We start from the raw sequence: 23994 nt of genomic DNA on the forward strand, positions 1-23994 counted from the left end.
TGAAGATGAGCTCGGGGAACTGTGGCTGGAGCTCATTTCAAGGCTGAACAGTAAGAGAGCACACAGCACCTCAGCCCAGACTTATTACAAGCACTGTGTTTGTCCCACGCGTGCAGAAGGATGCCTTTTTCTTTCATAATGGAAATATACACACAATACGTGAGCAAACACACACGCAACCACTCTCTCTTAAAGTGATCCGGTACAGTATCAGGTAGACACATTTAATGCCACAGTTTCTGCTTATAGACACGCAAACACACAAGCTTTATCCCATCTCTCAGTATTAACCGAAGGCAAAGTAATCGCGCATGAGCCAATAAATTACTTTCACTGTATCCACCAATGAAGGATGATTCTCGTCTCTTAATGCCTTTTTGGAGAACTGTAGAAGCCAGATGAGGGGAGAGCCTGCTTGGCAGCCTCTCTGTACCCCCTGGCTCTGCTGGAACCTGTAAATTAATTATTATAATAAAAGTCTTTACTGCATCTGGTGGAATGTGTTTTCCATATGTCGTCTCAGCCTCATTGTGCTGTGATCCAGCATTCACAGACCCCTGAAGAGATGACAGGTGGTTGATGCTCTGCAGGTTTAGCTTTGTGTACTTCACTTAGGGATTCTCAGGGAGATTTAGCATCTAATCATTTCTTTTCTTGTCATTACTTTTGAAGCCCATGTAATAACTGATATTGCAATAATAATAATAATACCACTGCAGATTATTGTAGCTCATATTAGGGCTGGGCGATATGGACCAAAAGTCATATCTCGATATTTTCTAGCTGAATGGCGATACTCGATATATATCGATATTTTTTCTGTGCCATAATTGGAGTTTCCCCCAAAGCATTATAGCATAGCATCTCTGTTAGCTTCATTTTTTTCTGAGGCAAACCCTTAAAAAAACAGTCAGTTTTAATACAAAGCCTCGTGCCAAATGTCACACAGGTACATTTATTAACAGAGGTCTGCACAATATCAACATGTATAAAACAAATGAAATAAAAATAAACTGCCTGCATATATAGAATAAAAATGCTTCTTGAATAAAATAAAACAAATATCCCTTTCCTGCATAACATTTAAATTAAAATACACTGTGCAATTAATACAATGTAGACAGTAACAGGCAGACTTTTCCACTAAGGTTGACAGTTGTGCAAATAACAAAACATTTGTGCAAATCACAAATAAAACATTCAAGTCAATTTGTCACAAAATAAGCTATATCAAAAAAAAAATAAATAAATAATAATAATTTTTAATAATCGATATAAACGATATTGTCTCGTACCATATCACGTTTTAAAATATATCGATACATATATTAAAATCTCGATATATCGCCCAGCCCCAGCTCATATCATCATTTAATAAATAGCAGAGACTTTTTCTCAAATGGAGAACTTTGTTACGGCCTCATTCGATGTTTGGAAAACATGCATTTTCATTCATGATATTCTTTTCCACTTAATTTGCATTTATTTCATGGTCCATGGTGATTAAACGTTTCATAGCAGTGTCACTTTCAAATATACTTCATGTAATGAAGTAGCAGGGGTCAGACGGTCAATATGTACTTTCTCTGCTCTTGAACCGGTTAAGTGGATCACAAGTCGCTCCATTGATTAACTATTTCTTGCGACGTGTGCAGTACTGGCATCTATTACAGGAAACTTGTCTGCTAGTAAAATAAGGTGAATTTAATCTATTTATAACTCACCGTCTCATTCATCAGAATGACCCATAAACTGTTTTCATGGGAACAATGAATGAGGTTCCTCTTACTTCTGTTGTTCTGGGATGGCAGCACAAATCCCACTGACTGATATCTAATACACTTACAGGTTGGATAGGAGATCTTTTTCTGAACCGTGTTTAGCTGTATTACCTGAAACTCTCTTTACACGCAGATGGCAAGCAAAGAATTAAATTATCTCACTTCAAAATACAAATATTGATCACCTGAGGACACCACATGGCTCTAAAAAAAGAAAAACACACAAAAAAACCTTTGTGAGGAGATTTATGTTGTAGTTTTGTTTTTTTTTTAACTAATCTAATGATTATTGTTTATAATGACTATTCCCTTGCTAAATATCATTGCTAAATTGTATTTCTGACTTTAGAGGATCATATTTTGCCAGTAGCTAAAAGCCTTATTGGCTACAAATACACACTCACACACAGGGATGAATGCGTATCTACATGTACGGCGATGCACAAATATGAGCAGAAAGTACTTAATGGGCCATTGGACAGCTGTGATTACTGCTGTTTGAATAGCGTGCGGCCCACAGCGAGCGATATCTAACCCTCTCCTCTCCTCGCCTTTCAGGGTCCAGGTGGCTTAAAGGGAGGAGAAGGACCCCAGGGTCCGGGGGGGCCCAACGTAAGTACCTTGTTACTATGGTTACCTCATCCTTTTTATCTTGCCACAGAGATTGCAACGAAAAGTGACTTGTGCATTTCGGAGAATGGAGCTGCGCGTGCTGTGCACGAATCCTTTTCCCTGCTGGCTCAGATCAGTTTAAACTGCAGTGAACAGAGTGTGGTGGTGCGATTGAAGCCAATTCCTCCACAGATTAAAAATGTACAAAATAAGAAAAGTTTTTTATGGTTCTTTGTATTTATTTCATAGTAAAACACTTCAAGCGATGGGTTTCATTAACATGAAGTTCCCCTATTTGGATCTTGAAGTCTTGGAAGATCCACAATTTGCAAAGTACTGGAGAAGCATTACTGGCTTTTAACATTTCAATTTTTAAAGGGAGAGAAATACCAGCTGTTAAAATTGAGGCGCTTGTAAATGTATAAGCCACAGTTTCATCAGAGGAAATACAGTGCTTGATGTACCGTGCTTTTCCCCGACAGCATCACTCTGAAGCATTTAATTGCCTAATTGAAGAACAGCGAGTTTCATTCCTGTTGTTTGAACGGTCACGGGTGTTTTCCTCACACACATTCAAGAGTTGCTATGGCAATCGTTTGAGCCCAGATAGAAGTAGCGTGTGTCTCATTTATTGTCCTTTTGATTCTTTGCATGACCGTCACTTTTCAAGACACTTTTCCCCTCGACGAGCAAATTAAATGCTGTTAGTGAAATCACATTCTCCGCTTTTGTATCATTTACTTTGCTCTTAAAACCGTCACTGAAATTAAACTACTCAATGTAGCGTGTCAAACCATACCTCCTCCTTTCATACTGTAGTTTTTGACCCTGAAAAGAAGCAGAGTTGGCGACGTAATTCACAAATTAGTGTCCTTTGTCTCCAGCCCCTGGGTTGGATATATGCAGTGAAAAGCCTCAGAAGCTCTGGCGGAGATTCTGTGCAGAGAGCTGACTGACAGGCAGCTTTGAACTCTCTGACATTTTGTGCAAGCGTTAAATGCAGGCTCCCGATAATTGCCCCATGCACACCAGCAACAGAGCAACAGCACATCAGATGGCAGCAGATATGCAGAGGAGCAATGAAAGGATGATGAAAGTGAAAAGAAAGGGGTTCTCTGAATAAGCGAAGCCATTTCCTCTCATAAATGTGATAGTTTTCTTAAATTTGCCTGAAAAGGGAGTCCTAGGATGAAAACAGGTGATGGACTGTTTTGGTAGCGTCAGTGTGCGATGCCTACGCACACAAGAGAGCTGATATTTCCCTCCATCGATTTCCTGCCAGGGTTCGGGCTGCTGTTGTGCTGTGGGAAAGCCAGGGCGCCGAGTTTGCGTGTTGCTTTTACGTTGTCCTTTTTAGACTGCTGTGATTGTATGAAAAAGACAGAACGGGAGGGGAATTAACATTACGAGATCTAGGGGTGGGTATTGGGAAGGACCTCACGATACGATACGCATCACGATACTTGAGCCACGATACGATACAAATTGCGATATTCCGATTATGCGATATATCCCGATATATCGCGATATTCTACATAGTTCACCGAAAAATCTTAAAAAATGCATTACACATCTTAAAATCCAAGTTGTATATATGCACATCAGATGATAGTGATAATGCATTGGACAGACTGAGTCAAAACAATGTAATTCAAACTTTCCATTTTAATTATGCAACATATTTGCATGAAAAAACACACTGAAACACAATAAAAATTGCAGTGTTTGCATTATTCTTAGATACAAAATACTCGAAATAAAATGCAGTGTCTCACCCACACTGAAATTGAAATCACAAAAATACCGTACAGCTACTTGCCCCTGACTTAAAATGACAAAAATAAAATGCAGTGTCTCACCCACACTGAAATCACAAAATAAAGTGCAGCTAGGGGTGGGCAAAAATATTGATACGGCAATATATCGCGATACATACTGTACATTGAATATCGATATCGTATCGGGACACTATGTATCGCGATATATTGCCGTATCAATATTTTTGCCCACCCCTAACGAGATCCGTCTGCGTGTTTTTGAGTTGCAATTTTGTCTTGAACCAAAGAATTACATTTGTGGGAGGAAAGAACACATTGTGAGAGGGAAGAATGTGAGGTAGTTCAGTCAAGCTGGCCCGCGTGTCTGTAGGTGTGTTGGTCGTGCTGCGGCGTTGGCAAGCTGGGGATAACAGTTTGGACCTCCGTGTGTGTGTGTGTGTCACCAGAAAAGCCTGGGCCAAGCCTGCGAGTGCCAGGTGGCAGCTCACATCAGCAGCTGAATCCGCACGTGTGTGCGACTCCGTTCGAAAGCCTTGATCTCCACACGTGCACGGCTCATTTTGTTTGAACGCAGCCTAAGACCCTCCGCAGACGTGGGAGGGTGCCACAGCGCCCCGCTGATCAGAAATATTTATGCGATGAGCACCTGGAAAAAAGGGGGAGGAAAAGAGATGCTGATGTGGGAAAAGAACGATGAGAGCTTGCATAAGAATGTCCGCGCACTCTTAAAGGCTTGCTCATCAGAACAGCTCGTCTCAGTGAAGGCGATGGGACTGTCAGCAGGGTCAATACACGGTGAGATCAGGAAATATTTGCTCAGTGAGGCAGTTTTCATCATTTTGGCTCTAATGCTTCACAGTAGATGTGAAATGAAACAAAGTGGAATCAAAGTGGCAGATGCAGGACTTTAATTCAAATATCATCTCAAACATTTTGCAACTAAAATCCTTTTTACAGCCCTGTCAATAAAACATATATAAACCTATTGCTTTATCCATTGCACAATGGTGTGTCCTTGAAACCTCTTGGATTTTGTATGTTCCGATCAGTACTGGAGTTGTGGGGGGATGAGGGGGGATGGCATCCCCCGTGAAATAAAAACGGTCCAAATCATCCCCCCTGTAAAACTGCCATCCCCCCTTTCCATCCCTTATGTCATTTCATCAATGAATGTGGTTTTACTGCTATTTCAACATTTAGAGTCATCACCAGAAAAATAACACCAGAAAAATAACTTATTTGACTATTTTCAGCTGTTTCAAGTAAATATTCACTTGAAATAAGTAGAAAATCTGCCACTGGGACAAGATTTATCTTCTCTTGTTCCACTGGCAGATTTTTCTACTTATTTTAAGTGGAAAATCTACTTGAAACAGGTGAAAATTGTTGTTTTTTCCAGTGATGAGTCTTGTTTTAAGTGAAATGAGATTTCTTTTACTAAAATGAGACATTTTAACTAGAAATAAGACAAATATTCTTGTTAAGATTTTGAGTTTTTGCAGTGATCCATTTTACTTATCCTGTGAAGGACAGAGTCATATTGATAAGTTCAGGAAACTGTTTTTTATTGTTGTGTTTTGATGTATTTGATGTAAGCCCAGTGGATATTTAAAGCTTACAGAAGGCTGCATTTAACTGCTGCTATGTCATTCCTGCAGTATTTCTGCAGGTGTTTTGGTCAGTGCTATTATTTGTAATATATTATATTATTTGTAATCAGCACAAATTATCTGTCCCCATATGATAAAATCCACCATCCCCCCCTGATTTATTTTTACAACTCGAGTACTGGTTCCGATCAAGAATCAATCTTCTGATCAAGCTCCTTTTTTTTCACTCCCATCATTCATATTAGCTGATCTTAGCTTTCCAAAAAAGTGCCCTCCCAGAACTTCTCCATCTTCTCTTCTTCCAAAGTTAAATTTTGCATAACTAATCTTGAAGCTTATGAATTATGTAGCGCTTGTGGAGGAGCCTCTGTAATGAAGTCACGTCTCTTTGGGAGGCTCTGATAATGATACGCCTGCCTCCTGCATAGTTATCTTCACTTGGCAAGAAGCAGTGAGGAGCTTTTTCTTTTATCAAAGAATCCCATCAACATCCACCAGTGTTGTCTTCTTCAGAAATCTTGCCCCTTTTATCTTGCTGAGCTCACCGGTCCTTTCATTCTTCTTTTATTCTTCTCTTCAGACTATACCCAACTTTTGATTCGGCAACTCCTACTGTTCCTGCAGCTTTAGTTGTAGCACACTTACTTTTGGTCCCTTTGCAATAGAGCGTGAAACACATTTACAGGGGGCAGGGAACGGGAAACAAAGCAATTTCCTGTCATTGAGAAAATATATTTGGGCATTTAGAAGTGTTGAAAACTCTGATATGACAGAACATTGTCATTTTGTCTGTGCCTGAGTAGATGTGAAAGTTAGTTATTATTTGAGTGGGTCAGATTTGCAGGAGTTTGTGGCTAATACAAACCCGGTAGCCTCTCCATCTTTATCTCAAACGCATTTTCTCATCATGCAGCATTTCCGACACCTTAGAGCCGAATAGCTCAGAGCTGTAACACCAATTTCAATATAAACACTCTGCACAGAAGATGGAGGGGTAATCCAGAGGAGTAGTTGACTCCACCCCCTTAATCCAGCTATCAACAGAGCCGTAAGAGCAGGCCAGAAAGAGGATGCTTTTACTATATCGCTGTCATAGTTTTACCAACATTAAGACCTATTGATATTGTGTTCAAGAAAGGAAATCATAACATGTTTTCTTGAAGAGCTAAATCACCTTCAAATCCATTTGGATCAGTCTGAAAGTCTCAAATAAAAGCTTCAAATCTGCACCAAAAGCCCCGACCATCTCTGTGTACAACTGTAAGCTGATAAGTCACAAACAGTTTGTAAAACAAAACGTTATAAAAACAGCTTTGTTCCAGCTGCAGTAACACTGGTGAACAAGCTGTAGTTTGCACAAAAGTTGCACAAGTCACTTTTCGGAGCATGATGTATTTTACAATGTTTTTATCTTATTGCTCTTATCCATTCCTAACTTGGAGGACATTTTGCTCTTGGTGTTTTAATTCTTTTTTAGCCTCATGTCTTTTATTTCTTATATTTATTTCATGAACTGCAGCACTTTCTGTCGAGCCGAAGCCGCTTTTGTTTTATGTGTATGTGTTCATCTTAAATGTCTTGTTCCTGAACTGATTGTCTGTTTTCTGCTGCTTGTTTAACTCTCGACTGCAAAACCAGTTTACCCTTGGGTATCAATAAAGTAACCTGAACCTGAACCTGAACCTGAACAGTTAAAATAAGAACCACTGATGGATGAATACAGTGTGCATCCAGCTGTCATGTCCCAGTGTTAATCATTAATCATTTTGAGAAATTGTCTGAGAAAACTGTCTACTTTTAACATGTCCTGGACCATGCTGATCTTGTTTTATCGTGCTTTTATAGAATCAGTTTGATCTTTCTGTCTTGCTTCATGGTTTGGAAATGCGTCCCTTAAAAACAAAAACTGTTTAAACCAAATCGTGAAATGGTCGAGCAAGCTGATTGGAGAGTCTCAGCTTCAGCCAGAATCCCTGTTTTCTAAACAGTTACAGAGGATAGCTGGCTCGATTTTAAAACACAACTCCCACCCTCTTAAATGTGAGTTTCAGCTGCTCCATCAGGTCGGAGGTTCAGGGTACCTGCTTGTAAAACTAAACGTTACAAAAATAGCTTTGTACCAGCAGCCATCAGTGCCATTAATAAGTGAGGGAACTGCAACATAACTTTGTATTTATGTTTTGTATTGGTTCCTTTATCTTGTTTTTATGAAAAGGCACATTTTTTATCCTTTTGCTTGGTTTTAATATTTTAGTGTTTTTATCTACTGATGTTTTAACTTATCTTGATTCTTATCTTGGGGCCGTCATTCTTGTTCTTTGTTCTTTTAGCCAAAGCTGTTGTCACTTTATATTATCCTGTGTTGTTGAGTGTATGGTTTTAGATTGTATTGTATGAGGAGGCACTCACTGGGAACCAAATTTACCCAAGGGTACTATAATAAATCTATCTATCTATCTAATCACGTGAAAATTAAACAATTTCTTTATTTCCACATGTTGCCTTTTTGTAGATTTACAGAATAAACTTATGTCAAAGATGCTGTTGTGTTGAAAGGCACCTTTCTGGTTGTGTTGGCAAAAAAAACAACCAGTTTTCATCCCTCTAAATGAAGATTTTTTCTTTTAAGCATAATTAGGAGGCTTGAAATGATAATGGCCATTGTCTTTCTGTGTTGTTTCGTGTCTTTTCCTTAATTAGGGCACTCTTTTTAATGAAGCCAGGCTTTCATGTTTCAAATTAAAATACAGTACAGTTTCTTTGCTTTGCTTAATTTCTTACTTTTACTGAATGACTTTCCTATTCAGCTTCCACGTAAAACAGCAGGGACTGATGTTTCTTGTGTTTTTGACAGGGCTCTCCTGGAGAGAGAGGCCCCGCCGGCCCCGGAGGGCCCATCGGTCTGACGGGACGGAACGGTCCGCAGGGACCGCCTGGCCCCGCTGGAGAAAAGGGATCTCCCGTGAGTTTTTGCAGCTAATTTTTTACTTTGTGAAATGCTTTTTATGTGTAGAAAGTAGGAATGGGCGATATTTTACCGTTCACCATAAAACCGTCGAAAAAATTCCCCACGGTAAGAATTTGTCATCTCCCCGGTAAAAACGGTAAATTCCCGTTGATGATGGGAAGGAAGGAAGGAAGGAAGGAAGGAAGGAAGGAAGGAAGGAAGGAAGGAAGGAAGGGAAGGAAGGAAGGAAGGAAGGAAGGAAGGAAGGAAGGAAGGAAGGAAGGAAGGAAGGAAGGAAGGAAGGAAGGAAGGAAGGAAGGAAGGAAGGAAGGAAGGAAGGAAGGAAGGAAGGAAGGAAGGAAGGAAGGAAGGAAGGAAGGAAGGAAGGAAGGAAGGAAGGAAGGAAGGAAGGAAGGAAGGAAGGAAGGAAGGAAGGAAGGAAGGAAGGAAGGAAGGAAGGAAGGAAGGAAGGAAGGAAGGAAGGAAGGAAGGAAGGAAGGAAGGAAGGAAGGAAGGAAGGAAGGAAGGAAGGAAGGAAGGAAGGAAGGAAGGAAGGAAGGAAGGAAGGAAGGAAGGAAGGAAGGAAAGGAAGGAAGGAAGGAAGGAAGGAAGGAAGGAAGGAAGGAAGGAAGGAAGGAAGGAAGGAAGGAAGGAAGGAAGGAAGGAAGGAAGGAAGGAAGGAAGGAAGGAAGGAAGGAAGGAAGGAAAGGAAGGAAGGAAGGAAGGAAGGAAGGAAGGAAGGAAGAAGAAGGAAGGAAGGAAGGAAGGAAGGAAGGAAGGAAGGAAGGAAGGAAGGAAGGAAGGAAGGAAGGATATGAGCCAGAAAGAAAGAAAGAAAGAAAGAAAGAAAGAAATTAGCCGGAAGGAAGGAAGATATGAGGCAGAAAGAAAGAAAGAAAGAAAGAAAGAAAGAGATAAATTCAAGTTGATGAGGTTTTTTGTGTAACAAACATGGCGGATCTGATAGATTTATAGTTAAAAAGGTGGAGTTGAATTGGTATTTTTTTATCGTAATTTTTATCGTTATCGGGATAAATGCCAGAAATTATCGTGATAAATCTTTTAGTCCATACCGCCCATCCCTAGTAGAAAGCTTTGAGTGATTGTGCTGATGTTATTTGCAGGGAGAGAAGGGGTCCCATGGGCCCCGCCGGCCGTGATGGCATCCAAGGTCCCGTAGGGCTTCCCGGGCCTGCTGGCCCACAGGGGCCCCCTGGAGAGGACGGTGACAAGGTAGAATACAAGTGGAATACATGACTCTGGAATAAATGCGCTCCTTGGGGAGTTTGAAATAGACTACAAGTTCAAAACAAGAGGAGTTGTGCTGCAGCATCTCAGCAACAACCATTTTTCTTGGTATAAAATAAGAGTTCGATACAGTCAAAGCATACCGAACATCTTCAAATGTTCTTAAAATGATATGCTAATCATCTTATCATATGGTCTTAATTTATGGTTACATACCGCAGGTGTAACTGTACAGAATTACTATTATTCATGCTAACTGTTGCTTCAATAGCATATCCCAATATATAGCTCCTACAACAAAAATAAACCTCCATACAGCATGTTTTTAAATATCTTTGTTTAGTTACTCCGGATAGACTCAACATTCTTCGGTTGGAAAATGTTATTTCCTCACATAATAGATATAGAATATTGCATGATGTAAACAAAATAAGAATACATTTAAATGTGAGCAGATAACCAAATACATTTACCAAAGTCAATTGTTTACACTGCGTGTTTACCCCTAAGCCAACAAATCCCACATTCACAGCGGGCGTACTCCACCCGGCTCATTTTCTTATTTTCATTTTACTCATTTTCACATCTGTAACCATCACAGGTCTTCAGTCCCAGTTTACGCCTTCTATCACAACTTTTTGTCAGTCATAGTGCAAATGGAGTGAGACAGAAAGCCAATCAATTAATTGCAAACGCCCCAAGGTCTTTCTCAGCCAATCAAATTGGAATCTCTGGAGAAATATTTACTGCCCAGTCATCGTTAAAGGAGGCATTTTATGATATTGGAGAAACAGAACATGAGAAAAAGTGTAAAAACGTGTGTGTGTGTGTGTGTTTGTGTGTGTGTGTTGCACCACAGGGAGAAGTCGGTGGACCTGGACAGAAAGGAAGCAAAGGAGACAAGGGTGAACTTGTGAGTGTTTCTCTCCCGCTCTTTCAATTACATTTTGAATTACGGTTTCATTTAAAGCAATGAGTTTTAAAACGAGCTAATTGAGAAACGAGCACTAATCTTAGCAGCTGATTTCTCAAGTGAACTGAATATATAAAAAAAAAGAAGAAAAAAAAGATAAAAAAGAACACCAGGTAATGGCTAATCTGCATTTAAGCAGTCAGAAGCTTGTATAATGTATTAAACTGAGCAGGTGTTTTCTTCCCACAAGAAATCCAGTGTTCTTGCCTCACCTTGAACATCTGTGGTTTTTACATGAATTTTGTTTTAATAATTAGAGGATCTCATCTGAAGGAATGAATACTGATTTCCCTGCCAGTGCAGTTTCTTTTTATTTCAAGTAGATATGATGGGTGACGATGGTCAGATTCACTGATCTAACCAGCTCAACTCCGACAGCTGGTATGTGACACATTTACTGACGTTGTCCACTTTGTTTGCAGGGTCCACCAGGCCCGAGTGGTCTCCAGGGCGTGGTCGGAGCTCCTGGTCCAGCTGTGAGTAGCACTCCTTCTGGCCCTGTGAAATATTAACATGCACCATTTAGGGCTGTTCGATTAATCGATTTTAAATCGTAATCGCGATTATGTAATTAGAACGATGTTAAAACGTGAAAATCGTAAAATCGATTTTTCACTTTTTTTTTTTTTTCTTTTTACCTTGTCTGCATATTCCATATTAATGATTGATGGAAATACCTCTCAATACCTGCGACAAGTGCGCCATGGGAGAGGCTCTTTAGTGTAGGAGGGGGCGTTGTAACATGCCACCGGGTAGACCGGCTCGTGTTCCTTGCAAAAAACTTGCAAATGTGAATAGCAAATGTAATGACTGACATTACACACCTCTACTTCCTTCATGGGTTGTATTATTATTTAGCATGCAAAGACCCAGTTTAGTTTAATTAGAAAATGTCTTGTTTTATTTAATTGAAAATATAACTTACTGTATGTTTGCAAGTGCTGATTTGCTGATTTTTTTTTTCAGAGATAAAACTTCATATTTTATTTTTTTTTTAACTTTTTTTCAACTTATTTTACAGAGTTTTGCACTTTATTCATTCATTTTTGGTTTAATAAGAGCAAAGTTTGCACTTAAAGCCCAATGGGGCAAATGTTCAATAAAAAAACAGCATATTTGAAATAATTTCTTTGCCTTTTGTCAATTCACAAAATAATCGTAATCGTAATCGAAAATCGGATTTTGAGGGGAAAAAAATCGAGATTTTATTTTTGGGCAAAATCGAACAGCCCTAGCACCATTAGTTGACTTTCTTTTCTCTTGTAAGGTTTATAGATCAGGGAGTAAACATGCAAACTGAGAGAGAGCAGTATATAGGCTACCCATCACTTCATATATTGTTTGATATTTTCAAAAGGACTTATTAATCTTATTTGGCAGATCATGAATGTTTAAAATGTCTCCTTTTATAACATTTCTAAAGTAAACAAAAAGCACAAAACAAAAAAAAAAACCCTACTGCTTCTCTCCTAATGGCAGCTCCGGGTTACCATGGTGGCTAAAAGCTAAGAACAATCCATTTGGGCAGTCAGGTTTAAAAGGTTTATACTATTCAAGGCAACCTGAAGTTGAGGATCGTTATTGTTCAAATAAGGACCAAAAAACCTTCATGGAGAGCATTTTAACTCCTCAGTCTCTGGCCCCGCTGTCCTGTTAGGACATGACGAGGTTCTGCAGAATAACACACAGCCATTTTCCATTTGCAGCCCGGTTCCAAAGAGAGCACTCTGAAATCTATGAATGTTTGATGCAATCAATATTATAATAGTTTCCTCAATATGCAAGAATGTCTGAGCTTAACATGACTAAAAATGAATATTAGTACCTAATTAAAGAGATCACTTATATTGTGCTAAAAAGAAAACAAGAAAAAGGCTAAGCAAAAAGGAAAAGTGAGGCTGCACCAAGGATCAGCCCTGAGCCCCTTCCTGTTGCCATGGTGATGGATAGATTGACAGATGATGTCACACAGGAGCTTCCATTGACTATGGTGTTTGTGAACAATATTGTGATCTGTAGTAGGGCTGGGCGATATGGACCAAAAGTCATATCTCAATATTTTCTAGCTGAATGGCGATACTCGATATATATCGATATTTTTTCTGTGCCATAATTGGGGTTTCCCCCAAAGCATTATAGCATAGCATCTCTGTTAGCTTCATTTTCTCTGAGGCAAACCCTTAAAAAAACTGTCAGTTTTAATACAATGCCTCGTGCCAAATGTCACACAGTTTCCTTTATTAACAGAGGTCTGCACAATATCAAAATGTATAAAACAAATGAAATAAAAATAAACTGCCTGCATATATAGAATAAAAAGGCTTCTTGAATAAAATAAAACAAATATCCCTTTCCTGCATAACAATTAAATTAAAATACACTGTGCAATTAATACAATGTCGACAGTAACAGGCAGACTTTTCCACTGAGGTTGACAGTTGTGCAAATAACAAAACATTTGTGCAAATCTCAAATAAAACATTCAAGTCAATTTGTCCCAAAATAAGCTATATCAACATCATAATTATTTTTTTTTTTTTAATAATCGATATAAACGATATTGTCTCGAACCATATCGCGTTTGAAAATATATCGATATATATTAAAATCTCGATATATCGCCCAGCCCTAATCTGTAGTGAGAGTAGGGAACAGGCGGAGGAAAACCTAGAGAGGTGGAGGTGATAATAATAATAATGTATTAGATTTATATTGCGCTTTTCTTGGACACTCAAAGCGCTCACAATGGTCGCAGCAAGACGGAAAGGGAGAAAGGAAAGAAGGTGGAACAGTGAGGATGCAAGGAGTAGTGGTGAAGGAGGGGTAGGAGTTTAAATACCTGGGCTGAACTGTGCAGAGCAATAAAGACTGGAAAAGAGGTGAAGAAGAGGTGCAGATCAGGTACAGTGGAGGAAGTGAGGAAGAGTTTCTGGAGCTAGATAGAAGAGTAACAGTAAAGGGAAAGGAAGACAGTAGTGAGACCAGCCATTATTTATGGCTGAAAGACAGCAGCACTGAGCAGGAGACGGGAAGCAGAGTTGAAGATGTTAAGATTTTCTTTGGGATGGGTAAGATGAGAAATGAGCACATGAGAGGAGCAGCAAGGGTGGAGATAAAGTAGCAGACAGGAGATTGAGATGGTTTGGACACATAAAGCTTTGGATAGTGAATACAGTGGTAGACAGATGCTGAGGATGGAGCTGCCAGCCGGGAGAACAAGGAGACCAGGGAGGAGATTTATTTATGGGGTGAAATGAGGATTTTCAGTTGTTTGGTGTGACAGAGGAAGATGCAGAAGACGAGGGAAGACAGAAAGCGGGGGTGTGCTGCGGTGACCCCGAAAGGGAAATGTTGAAAGAAGAGGAGGGTGAATATACTCATAGAAGAACGAGTACAGATTCAGTTTATCTGTTTTATTTTTGTTTGTTGTTTTTTTTTATTTGTCAACTTTATTAAACTTAATAACCTTCATATTTTGTCACTATCTTAGGGGGGCGTATGGGCAGAAATATGTGCCACTAGAAACTGAATTTGAATCATAGAAACTGAATTTGAATAATTTATATTTGAATTTGAATTGCTCAACTTGAATAATTGCATTAAAAAACTGAATCTGAATTACATAATTTGAATTTGTATTGTTTAGTTTGAATCATTGCATTGAAAAACTGAATCTACATTCAGCTCTCACAATTCAAATTCAGTTCTTGAAATTCAATTTCAATTCTACTGTGCCAGACATCCGGGTCTTCTGGAGGAACAGCAATCGAGTGCAGATACAAAGAACTCGGGTATCAGTCACGTGACGTTTTTTGTTGTCAGCGCCATCTTGAGGACCGACCGGGGACATGTGTTTAATGCGTGTGTTTTATAATAGATCCATGGTTTAATGGTGCCTGCACTGCTTAAACAACCTTAACTTGCTCAATTCTCAACAGATTTTCAACAGTTTGGTTTGTTATGAACGTCGGAGATGTAGTTATGACACTGCATACTTGTGAATAATTATAAACATTGAAAAACGTACTTTTGTATGAAAATAACAAGAAACAGATAGCTATGACATGGTATTTATATTAAATGAACATTTCTATAGTATTCTTAGTAATATTTATATTTACATTATCACATATATTATTACCTTATAACATGTATATATATATATATATATATATATATATATATATATATATATATATATATATATATATATATATATATATATGTAATGACATAACATGTATTTATATTATTACATTATAACATATATATATACACACACACATGTTATAATGTACACATATACACATATAATACACACATTATAATGTCATAATATAAATACATCATAATGTAATAATATATAAACATGTTATAATGTAATTATATATATATATATATATATATATATATATATATATATATATATATATATATATATAATTATTAATTAATTAATATAAATACAAAAGTACGTTTTTCAATGTTTATAATTATTCACTAGTATGCAGTGTCATAACTACATCTCCGACGTTCATAACAAACCAAACTGTTTGAAAATCTGTTGAGAATTGAGCAAGTTAAGGTTGTTTAAGCAGTGCAGGCACCATTAAACCATGGATCTATTATAAAACACACGCATTAAACACATGTCCCCGGTCGGTCCTCAAGATGGCGCTGACAACAAAAAACGTCACGTGACTGATACCCGAGTTCTTTGTATCTGCACTCGATTGCTGTTCCTCCAGAAGACCCGGATGTCTGGCACAGTAGAATTGAAATTGAATTTCAAGAACTGAATTTGAATTGTGAGAGCTGAATGAAGATTCAGTTTTTCAGAATGTAGATTCAGTTTTTCAATGCAATGATTCAAACTAAACAATACAAATTCAAATTATGTAATTCAGATTCAGTTTTTTAATGCAATTATTCAAGTTGAGCAATTCAAATTCAAATATAAATTATTCAAATTCAGTTTCTAGTGGCACATATTTCTGCCCATAGGGGCGGTTCTTTTAAGTAAAGGCACAAATACGTTATTAATATAAGAAAAACTTGTCTACAGAAAAATCAAAAGTTGCATGAACTTCAAGATGTAAAAACTACAGGATTAGTAATTCTATTTATTTAAAAAATACTTTTTTTTACATAAAAATGATATACTTGTAACTATTTCTGAAACTATTACTTTCAAAAATTCAGCAGTAATGTTTTTGTTACAAATCATCCTTGTAGCACCCTATAATGTAATAATTTCCTGAAAATGTAATAACGCCTGAAAATGTAATAAAATTTGCACTTAACTCAATCGAAAATGTAATAAAATCCAATACATTTTCAGGTGGGTCTTTTTTTTTTTTTCCAAAACTGATAATGTAATATTTGACAAATAATGTAATATATATGTTCATTTTCAGTCCAGAGTTCTACATTTAGTGTTTTAAGTATCTAAGAATGTTATAAACGCTGGATTTGAAACACCAGAATGACTATTGGGTTAAATTGCAGACTTTGAGTAGCATGTAATAAATTCCCAAAAACGTAATAAGGTATTACATTATTGGTAAAAATGTTATTACAATATCCGTCAGGATATTTTATTACATTATTGGTGAAGTTATTACATTATTGGGTTTTATTACATTTTCTATTGAGTTAAGTGCAAATTTTATTACATTTTCAGGCGTTATTACATTTTCAGGAAATTATTACATCATAGGGTGCTACAATCCTTCGTAGATGAGAAATGAGCACATGTTGGCCTCGGAATTAATTTTTTTTTTTTTTTAAATCAGATTTATCTATGTCAAAAATGCTAGACCTTTAGGGCTTCGTAAGCTCTTTTGAGCCTGGCAGGGTTCCTGTTATTTAATCAGTACAACTCAGAACATAGATTTGGAGAGTTTGGTGAGTTGGCATGTAGAGACCTGTACACTTATCTGGTTGACGGTGCGATCAGCACTTAGATCAGCTGCTTAGATGGATTAGAAAACATAGAACCTTCTTCTAAATGGTGCTTGCTGCCTCACTCCTGTAAAATTAATACAGCATGATTGAAATAAACGGCCGTTTTCCCAGATCAGCAGATATTAAGCCACATCCCAGCCAGGTTCAGGACTCATTATCCAAGGAGTATTGATCTCCATTGTCTTTCAATTCCATGCAAAAAGTTTTGGCTGCAGTCATTTTAAATGTACCATCCTTATATTTTGTAGTTCTTCATAAATTTGATCTTGATCACTGCTTTTAGTTGAGGCAATGTATTTAACGTCCAAGTACTCCAGAGAGATTTTGTCATCGGAGTTATTAACGTGCCCTTTGGCCGAATATTTTAGTATCAATCACCAACTAAACTGTTTATGTAAATGTGGATTAAACTCTTCACCCTCTGTTTACAAAACAGTCTTGCAACCTACAATAGTTTGTCCACTGAGTGCCAATCACGCCTTTGTATTAGCTCATATGGCACAAGATGAGAATGCACAGAGCATCCTCCACTCATCCATCTCATTAACACAACAGGGAAAGTCCTGTTTCTACAATAGTTGCTGGCCTGGGGGCATCTAACAGCTCATTGTTGTAAATTATAAGGCCTTAACAACCACTCAAGCAAAAATTCAGCATCTGCAGGGCTCTGTGGGGGCGAGAACAGACCTAGTGAGACAGATTGCTGTGAGCAGGTAGCGCACCCAAGCTGAATAACAAATTATTTAACAGTTGTTTGTCCTGGTGAGTCAAACTGCTTGAGTGCATTCATGTCTTCACGGCTGAATCCTGACTCACGCTGTTTGGTTTCATCATTATGTGCTCTCCTTTTATTAGTGCAGTATCAAAAATAAACGTTTACATCTTTGTGTATGCTTTCTGACCCCAAACATTCAGTCAACAGTGTAAAAATATATAAATTACAACAGTTCAGTCACCAGAACTGCCGTCTTCAAGATACCACCAAGGTCAAGAATTAGTTTCAAGTAGTTTAAAGGAGGGCAGTGTTGATCTTGGCTCTGGTCTGGGAGGAATCCTTGAATTGCCCTTGTGACATTGCAAGCCTCCATGCATGAAATTGCGCACATAAATATTATGTTAAAATACCCCTGCAAAGCATTTTTTGGACCCGAGTCTAAGTTAAATTCTTCAAGTTGCTCAAGAGACGGATTTCAGAGAAGAGTCAAATCTGCAGAAGGCACTTCTCTGTATAATCATGGTGACTTTCACTGGATATACGACATCAGAGGGAACTGTAAGGATAACCTGCCCAGGCAGCAATGCTAATTCTTTCCCTCTTTGATATAAATGAGTCTGGTTCTTCTGGATAACTTTGATTTCCAAGGGGCAGATGAAGCTGCCTCTGGACACTAGGGCTGGGGATCGATTCAAATGTCAAGAATCGATTCGATTCCGATTCTTAAGATTCAGAATCGATTATCAAGATTCGATCCGATTCGATTCCGATATTGATTTGGGTTAGTGTTATTAAAACTGTTTTTTGAGCTGTTGCATGAATTATATGACTGTAGTTCTGCAAAATATTACTACTAGTATTATATTGAGATTAAACAGCAAGTATTGCAGCTAATGATGCTGTAAGGACCAATCAGCTCCCAGAATGCTGATAGAACTGCTTTCAGAAACATCATGTGGGTCAGAATTACCAAATTTTTTCCCACATTCCGTTTTTATTTGTTCCATTTTCGGTCTATTTTGGTTTTTAATTTTTGAGCATTTGGTTTTTAGCATTTTTTGCAAATGTAACCGCAAGACAGTATATAAAGTAATGAAATATAGACAATTTATGCAATTATAACCTAACACTTTAATGTTTTCATACCTTTAAACATATTTAAAAGGCAAAAACATGGCACCAGTTATTCTAGTGTCTAACAAAACATTCCTTTTTTGGGGATAAACAAAAAAATAACCAAAAGTTGTAATGTAATGATGAAAAAAAAAAAATATATAAATAAATAAAAGAGAAAAAAAAAACCCAAAAAATATAAAAAAAATTGACCTTTAGACATATGAATCGATTTTTAGGAATTAATATGAGAATCGATTTAGAATTGGGAAATAGATTTTTTCAACACAGGCCTACTGGACACCATGGAATAGCTATGCAACCATAAAGCATGTGACGGTAGCCGTCTTGGTTGTTTTTAATAGCAGGTCTTGGACATCCCTTTGTGAGTCACTGCAGAAACCGCACCCACTGCAATCAGTACCGGTGGAAACAGACCAAGAGAAGTGGCTGTGATTGTGAGGGAAACCAAACATATGTGACGAGAGAGAATTCTCTCAAAGTGAATGAGTAATGCTGGCCAGGCTAAACGACAGCAGTTGAGCAGGAACAACCACAAGCTATCAGTCCCTTCTGTATTGTGGCAATTTATTTAAGCCTCTGAAACATTGTAGTGTTTCAAAGAAAAACTAAAAAGTGTGAATTCTTCCGATTTGATTGCATTAGGCAGCTTATATCCAGTCCCATTTCTGTTTCTGATCTCCCCGGGGAGTGTGTGGTCAGTCAGATTTGTTGGTTCAAGTGCCTCCCAGTGAAGTTCCACCTTGTCTGTGACTTTTTCTTTTCAAAAACTGCTTATATTGCCTATAATCACCAAGCGTTTCCCTTTAAACTGCTCTGCATTCAGGACCTGCGCCCGCGGCTGCCTACATGTCCCAGGGCTCAGCGAAAGCTCCTCAAGCACTTTCAAATGCTGACATGTGTTTGAACTGAAAACTCCCAGTCTGTCAGCACTTCGCTCTTCCCCGATAGTCTCTCCTTTTTATCCTCCGTAGCTCCACGCACCTCCAACTTCACAGAATTCATCATCGTTCACATTCATTGTTTACCATAAGCCAGTAGCTACAGTCTACTCCATCCTGTCTTTCCCGATGAGAGATTTTGGAAAGATAGCTGCTGTTTTCTGCAGGTAGCCCAGCGGGAGGACGTATCTGGAGAGTGATGTTGCCTCAGCCTCAGTTTTTTACTGAAGTTGACTTTCAATTGAAGCGACGGTGTCTCTTTAGCCAAAAAAAACTCAAAAGCCTTTGACAGTCTAAATGGCCCTTGAAAGCAAAAATGTGCAGATAATTTAACCCTTATTGACTTCCGTGCAACTCAGAATGACTATTCAGAAAAGGTCTGAGCTAGGGCTGGGCGATATGGACCAAAAGTCATATCTCGATATTTTCTAGCTGAACGGCGATACTCGATATATATCGATATTTTTTTCTGTGCCATAATTGGGGTTTCCCCCAAAGCATTATAGCATAGCATCTCTGTTAGCTTCATTTTTTTCTGAGCCAAACCCTTAAAAAAACAGTCAGTTTTAATGCAAAGCCTCGTGCCAAATGTCACACAGGTACCTTTATTAACAGAGGTCTGCACAATATCAAAATGTATAAAACAAATGAAATAAAAATAAACTGCCTGCATATATATATATAGAATAAAAATGCTTCTTGAATAAAATAAAACAAATATCCCTTTCCTGCATAACAATTAAATTAAAATACACTGTGCAATTAATACAATGTAGATAGTAACAGGCAGACTTTTCCACTGAGGTTGACAGTTGTGCAAATAACAAAACATTTGTGCAAATCTCAAATAAAACATTCAAGTCCATTTGTCACAAAATAAGCTATATCAAAATCATAAAAAAAAAAAAAAAAACATTTCAAATCGATATAAACGATATTGTTTCGTACCATATCGCATTTGAAAATATATCGATATATATTAAAATCTCGATATATCGCCCAGCCCTAGTCTGAGCAAGAAACCGGGGTTAGAAAAACATTACATTGATAAAGGAGCCATAAATGACCTTGAAAAAGGCATTAAAGTAGTTAAAGTCGCTACCACATGAGTATGAGTATACTTTACAGCTTTGAATGTGTTCATTGATCCAGCTGCTACCACATGAGTATGAGTATACTTTACAGCTTTGGAAAGGATTAAGAATAAGACCAGGTGAGAAGGGGGAGAAAAAGCCCTCTTTCCACTGCATGGGGAGTTGCAATGGCTGAAGGTCCGGCTAATAAGATTCTGTGATCCGTGATCTCCCGCAGGGCAGCGATGGCGAGGCAGGTCCCAGAGGACAGCAGGGGATGTTTGGCCAGAAAGGAGACGAGGGAGCCAGAGGATTCCCCGGTTTACCAGGACCCATCGGACTGCAGGCAAGTCTCCATCAACTCTGCAACGTTTTACATGCACATGTGGACTCTCTGTCTGTCGTTCTGCAAACACACGACTGCCAGGTCACGTTGAGCGGTCACATCGCCTCCTGGATATGCACATTACTTTCCCATTGTCAAAGCCATTCAAAGCAGAATGATTTCCCCCACACCCCTGAAACCTATAACATTTCATCTTACCATACATCATTTACATTTCATCAAAACAAAACATAATTTATTAATGCAGCCTTGACTGCAATAGCACTCTATTTAGCTCCTGGGCAAATAATGCTTTTCATCCTCCAGCATTTTCCATGGTATAAACGGAACTAAAAATCCATCACAGCTGCTCGTAGTTTGCATTTAGCATTTTTGCCACAATGCTAATGGTGAAGCGGCGATGGCTGTTGGGTTTATCGTCCAGACTAAACATTATCATACAGTTAACGGCGATACTGCAATATCCTCCGGCTCAAAATCAGGGCCCGGCCTGGATTTGATCAGGTATTTCAAACTAATTATATGAAGAAGCCTTTTTTATTTTTTTCTAAGATGTTTCATATGTACGACGGAGTATTAGGGCCAAACTAAGACAAAAAAAAGGAAATTACGATAATAAAGTCATAATATAATGAGAATAAAGTCGTAAAATTACGAGAATAAAGTCATAATGTTGCGAGAATAAAGTCGTAATAGAATAAAGTCGTAATATTATGAGAATAAAGTCGTAATATATTACGAGAATAAAGTCGTAACATTACGAGAATAAAATCGTAATATTACGAGAATAAAGTGGTAATTTATGAGAATAAAGTGGTAATTTATGAGAATAAAGTGATAATTTATTTAGGAAGAGCATCTTCTCCCTGTGTTAAAATGAGGAATATTGAGCATCTTGAAGTTATATTTATATATTTATAATATATTTAATATTACGACTTTATTCTCGCAACATTATGACTTTATTCTGGCAATTTTACGACTTTATTCTGGTAATTTTACGACTTTATTCTCATATTATTATGACTTTATTTTCGTAATTTCCTTTTTTTTTTGTCTTAGTTTGGCCCTAATACTCTGTCGTACATATGAGACATTGTGTATCATATGAATATATTTGCATGTTGATCTGGGGCAGGTGGAAACTTAGGATTTCGTTCCAGGACTGATATGGATAATAGGATTGGCTCGTTGGAAATTAAACAGCTGAGCTTACAGTACATACATTATTTCCCGATTAGCTGTCAAGGTTTCCTGTTAGCAGAACCATGTGATAATGATAATGGAGGAGAGTGATATGAGAGGGCTTTTATCAATATACTGTTTTGCTTTCCATCCCAACACACATTGATCTATATTTCTCTTATCTATAATGGCAGCTGTTCATTGATTCTACTTGGAATTATCAGTGAAGCTCTAAAAGAGCAAAATCATGATACAATAACCGCGAACTGCCCTCTTCCTCACTTCAGCCCTTTGCGATTTGTTGATACAGCTTTACTGTACTTGGTCTGATATACAGGACTGTCTCAGAAAATTAGAATATTGTGATAAAGTTCTTTATTTTCTGTAATGCAATTAAAAAAAACTAAAATGTCATACATTCTGGATTCATTACAAATCAACTGAAATATTGCAAGCCTTTTATTATTTTAATATTGCTGATTATGGCTTACAGTTTAAGATTAAGATTCCCAGAATATTCTAATTTTTTTAGATAGGATATTTGAGTTTTCTTAAGCTGTAAGGCATGATCAGCAATATTAAAATAATAAAAGGCTTGCAATATTTCAGTTGATTTGTAATGAATCCAGAATGTATGACATTTTTGCATTACAGAAAATAAAGGACTTTATCACAATATTCTAATTTTCTGAGACAGTCCTGTATGTATCTTATGTGGCCCAAGTTGACTAAAGTTACTGGGTTCTTTGTGAATATAGTTGTTTTTTTTTAATGTTATAGTCTGACATGGTTACTTGTGCTGAATTTTTTAACATCTTCAAGTTGCTGAATGTCGATAGCCGAGTGAGATTGTTGAGTTTGGCGGAAGATACGTAGCTTTTACCATATCATAGCTGATAACAGACTGCTCCAATTTATAAGTATGTGTTATCTTGATGAACAATCGCTGCCTCTTGACTCCTTTTTGCTCTCGACAGCTCTTCTTTCCAGTAACGCGTCATTTGTGTTAGAAGAGTGGGCATACAGCAGCGGTTTATTCCAGTCGATGGAGCTAAGGTTGAAGAAACTTCCTTTTGTGGCAATGAATCAAGCAACGGCACACTTCAGAATATAGCAAAGTCAATTATCCAAGGACTCGCTGAGGATGAAATTAGGGCGAAGCCTGACTGGTCAATAGGGCTAGATAGCATTGTTATTAGGAGCAATTGGCTTTTAATTGGGCATAATGCACTTAATCTCCACTCTTTTAATTATGTTTGGCTAAGCTGCCCTTCAATACATGGCACAGCAGCTGCAAGCTCAGCTCTTCAATGCAATTATCTGTAGCATTAATGATTTTTGACCAGGGGGAAAATGAATGTCCTCAGCCTGAAAGCCTTCCATCAGATGGGGTCGTGTTTGCTCTGGAATATTGGAGTCCACACTGGGGGGGGGGTGTTCACATTAAGAGGTTAAGATGGGGACATAGAGGAGAGTAAATATCAGATTTGCATACATCAGAGAGTACTCCTACTTTGAGGCTAGTGTGGAACATACCTGTAGCTAGGGTTGCCACCCGTCCTGTAAAATATGGAATTGTCCTTTATTTGAGAAAAAAATGTTGCGTCCCGTATTGAACTAATACGGGACGCGATTTGTCCCGTATTTTCATTAATTTTTACATCATATTCTAGTTGAATTATTG

General features: G+C 37.9%; 1 protein-coding gene across 1 annotated transcript in view; it reads left to right on the forward strand.

Moving 5' to 3' along the window:
* LOC133452443 (collagen alpha-1(XI) chain-like) overlaps window positions 1-23994 on the forward strand; it is a 129155-nt gene that overhangs the window by 82360 nt on the left and 22801 nt on the right. The window contains exons 41-46 of the mRNA XM_061731751.1: window positions 2340-2393; window positions 8636-8743; window positions 9857-9961; window positions 10836-10889; window positions 11372-11425; window positions 21018-21125. Of these exons, the coding sequence (XP_061587735.1) occupies window positions 2340-2393; window positions 8636-8743; window positions 9857-9961; window positions 10836-10889; window positions 11372-11425; window positions 21018-21125 (483 nt within the window). The remainder of the gene's footprint in view (window positions 1-2339; window positions 2394-8635; window positions 8744-9856; window positions 9962-10835; window positions 10890-11371; window positions 11426-21017; window positions 21126-23994) is intronic.

Source organism: Cololabis saira, chromosome 10, assembly GCF_033807715.1.
Source record: "Cololabis saira isolate AMF1-May2022 chromosome 10, fColSai1.1, whole genome shotgun sequence".
Lineage (NCBI taxonomy): Eukaryota > Metazoa > Chordata > Actinopteri > Beloniformes > Belonidae > Cololabis > Cololabis saira.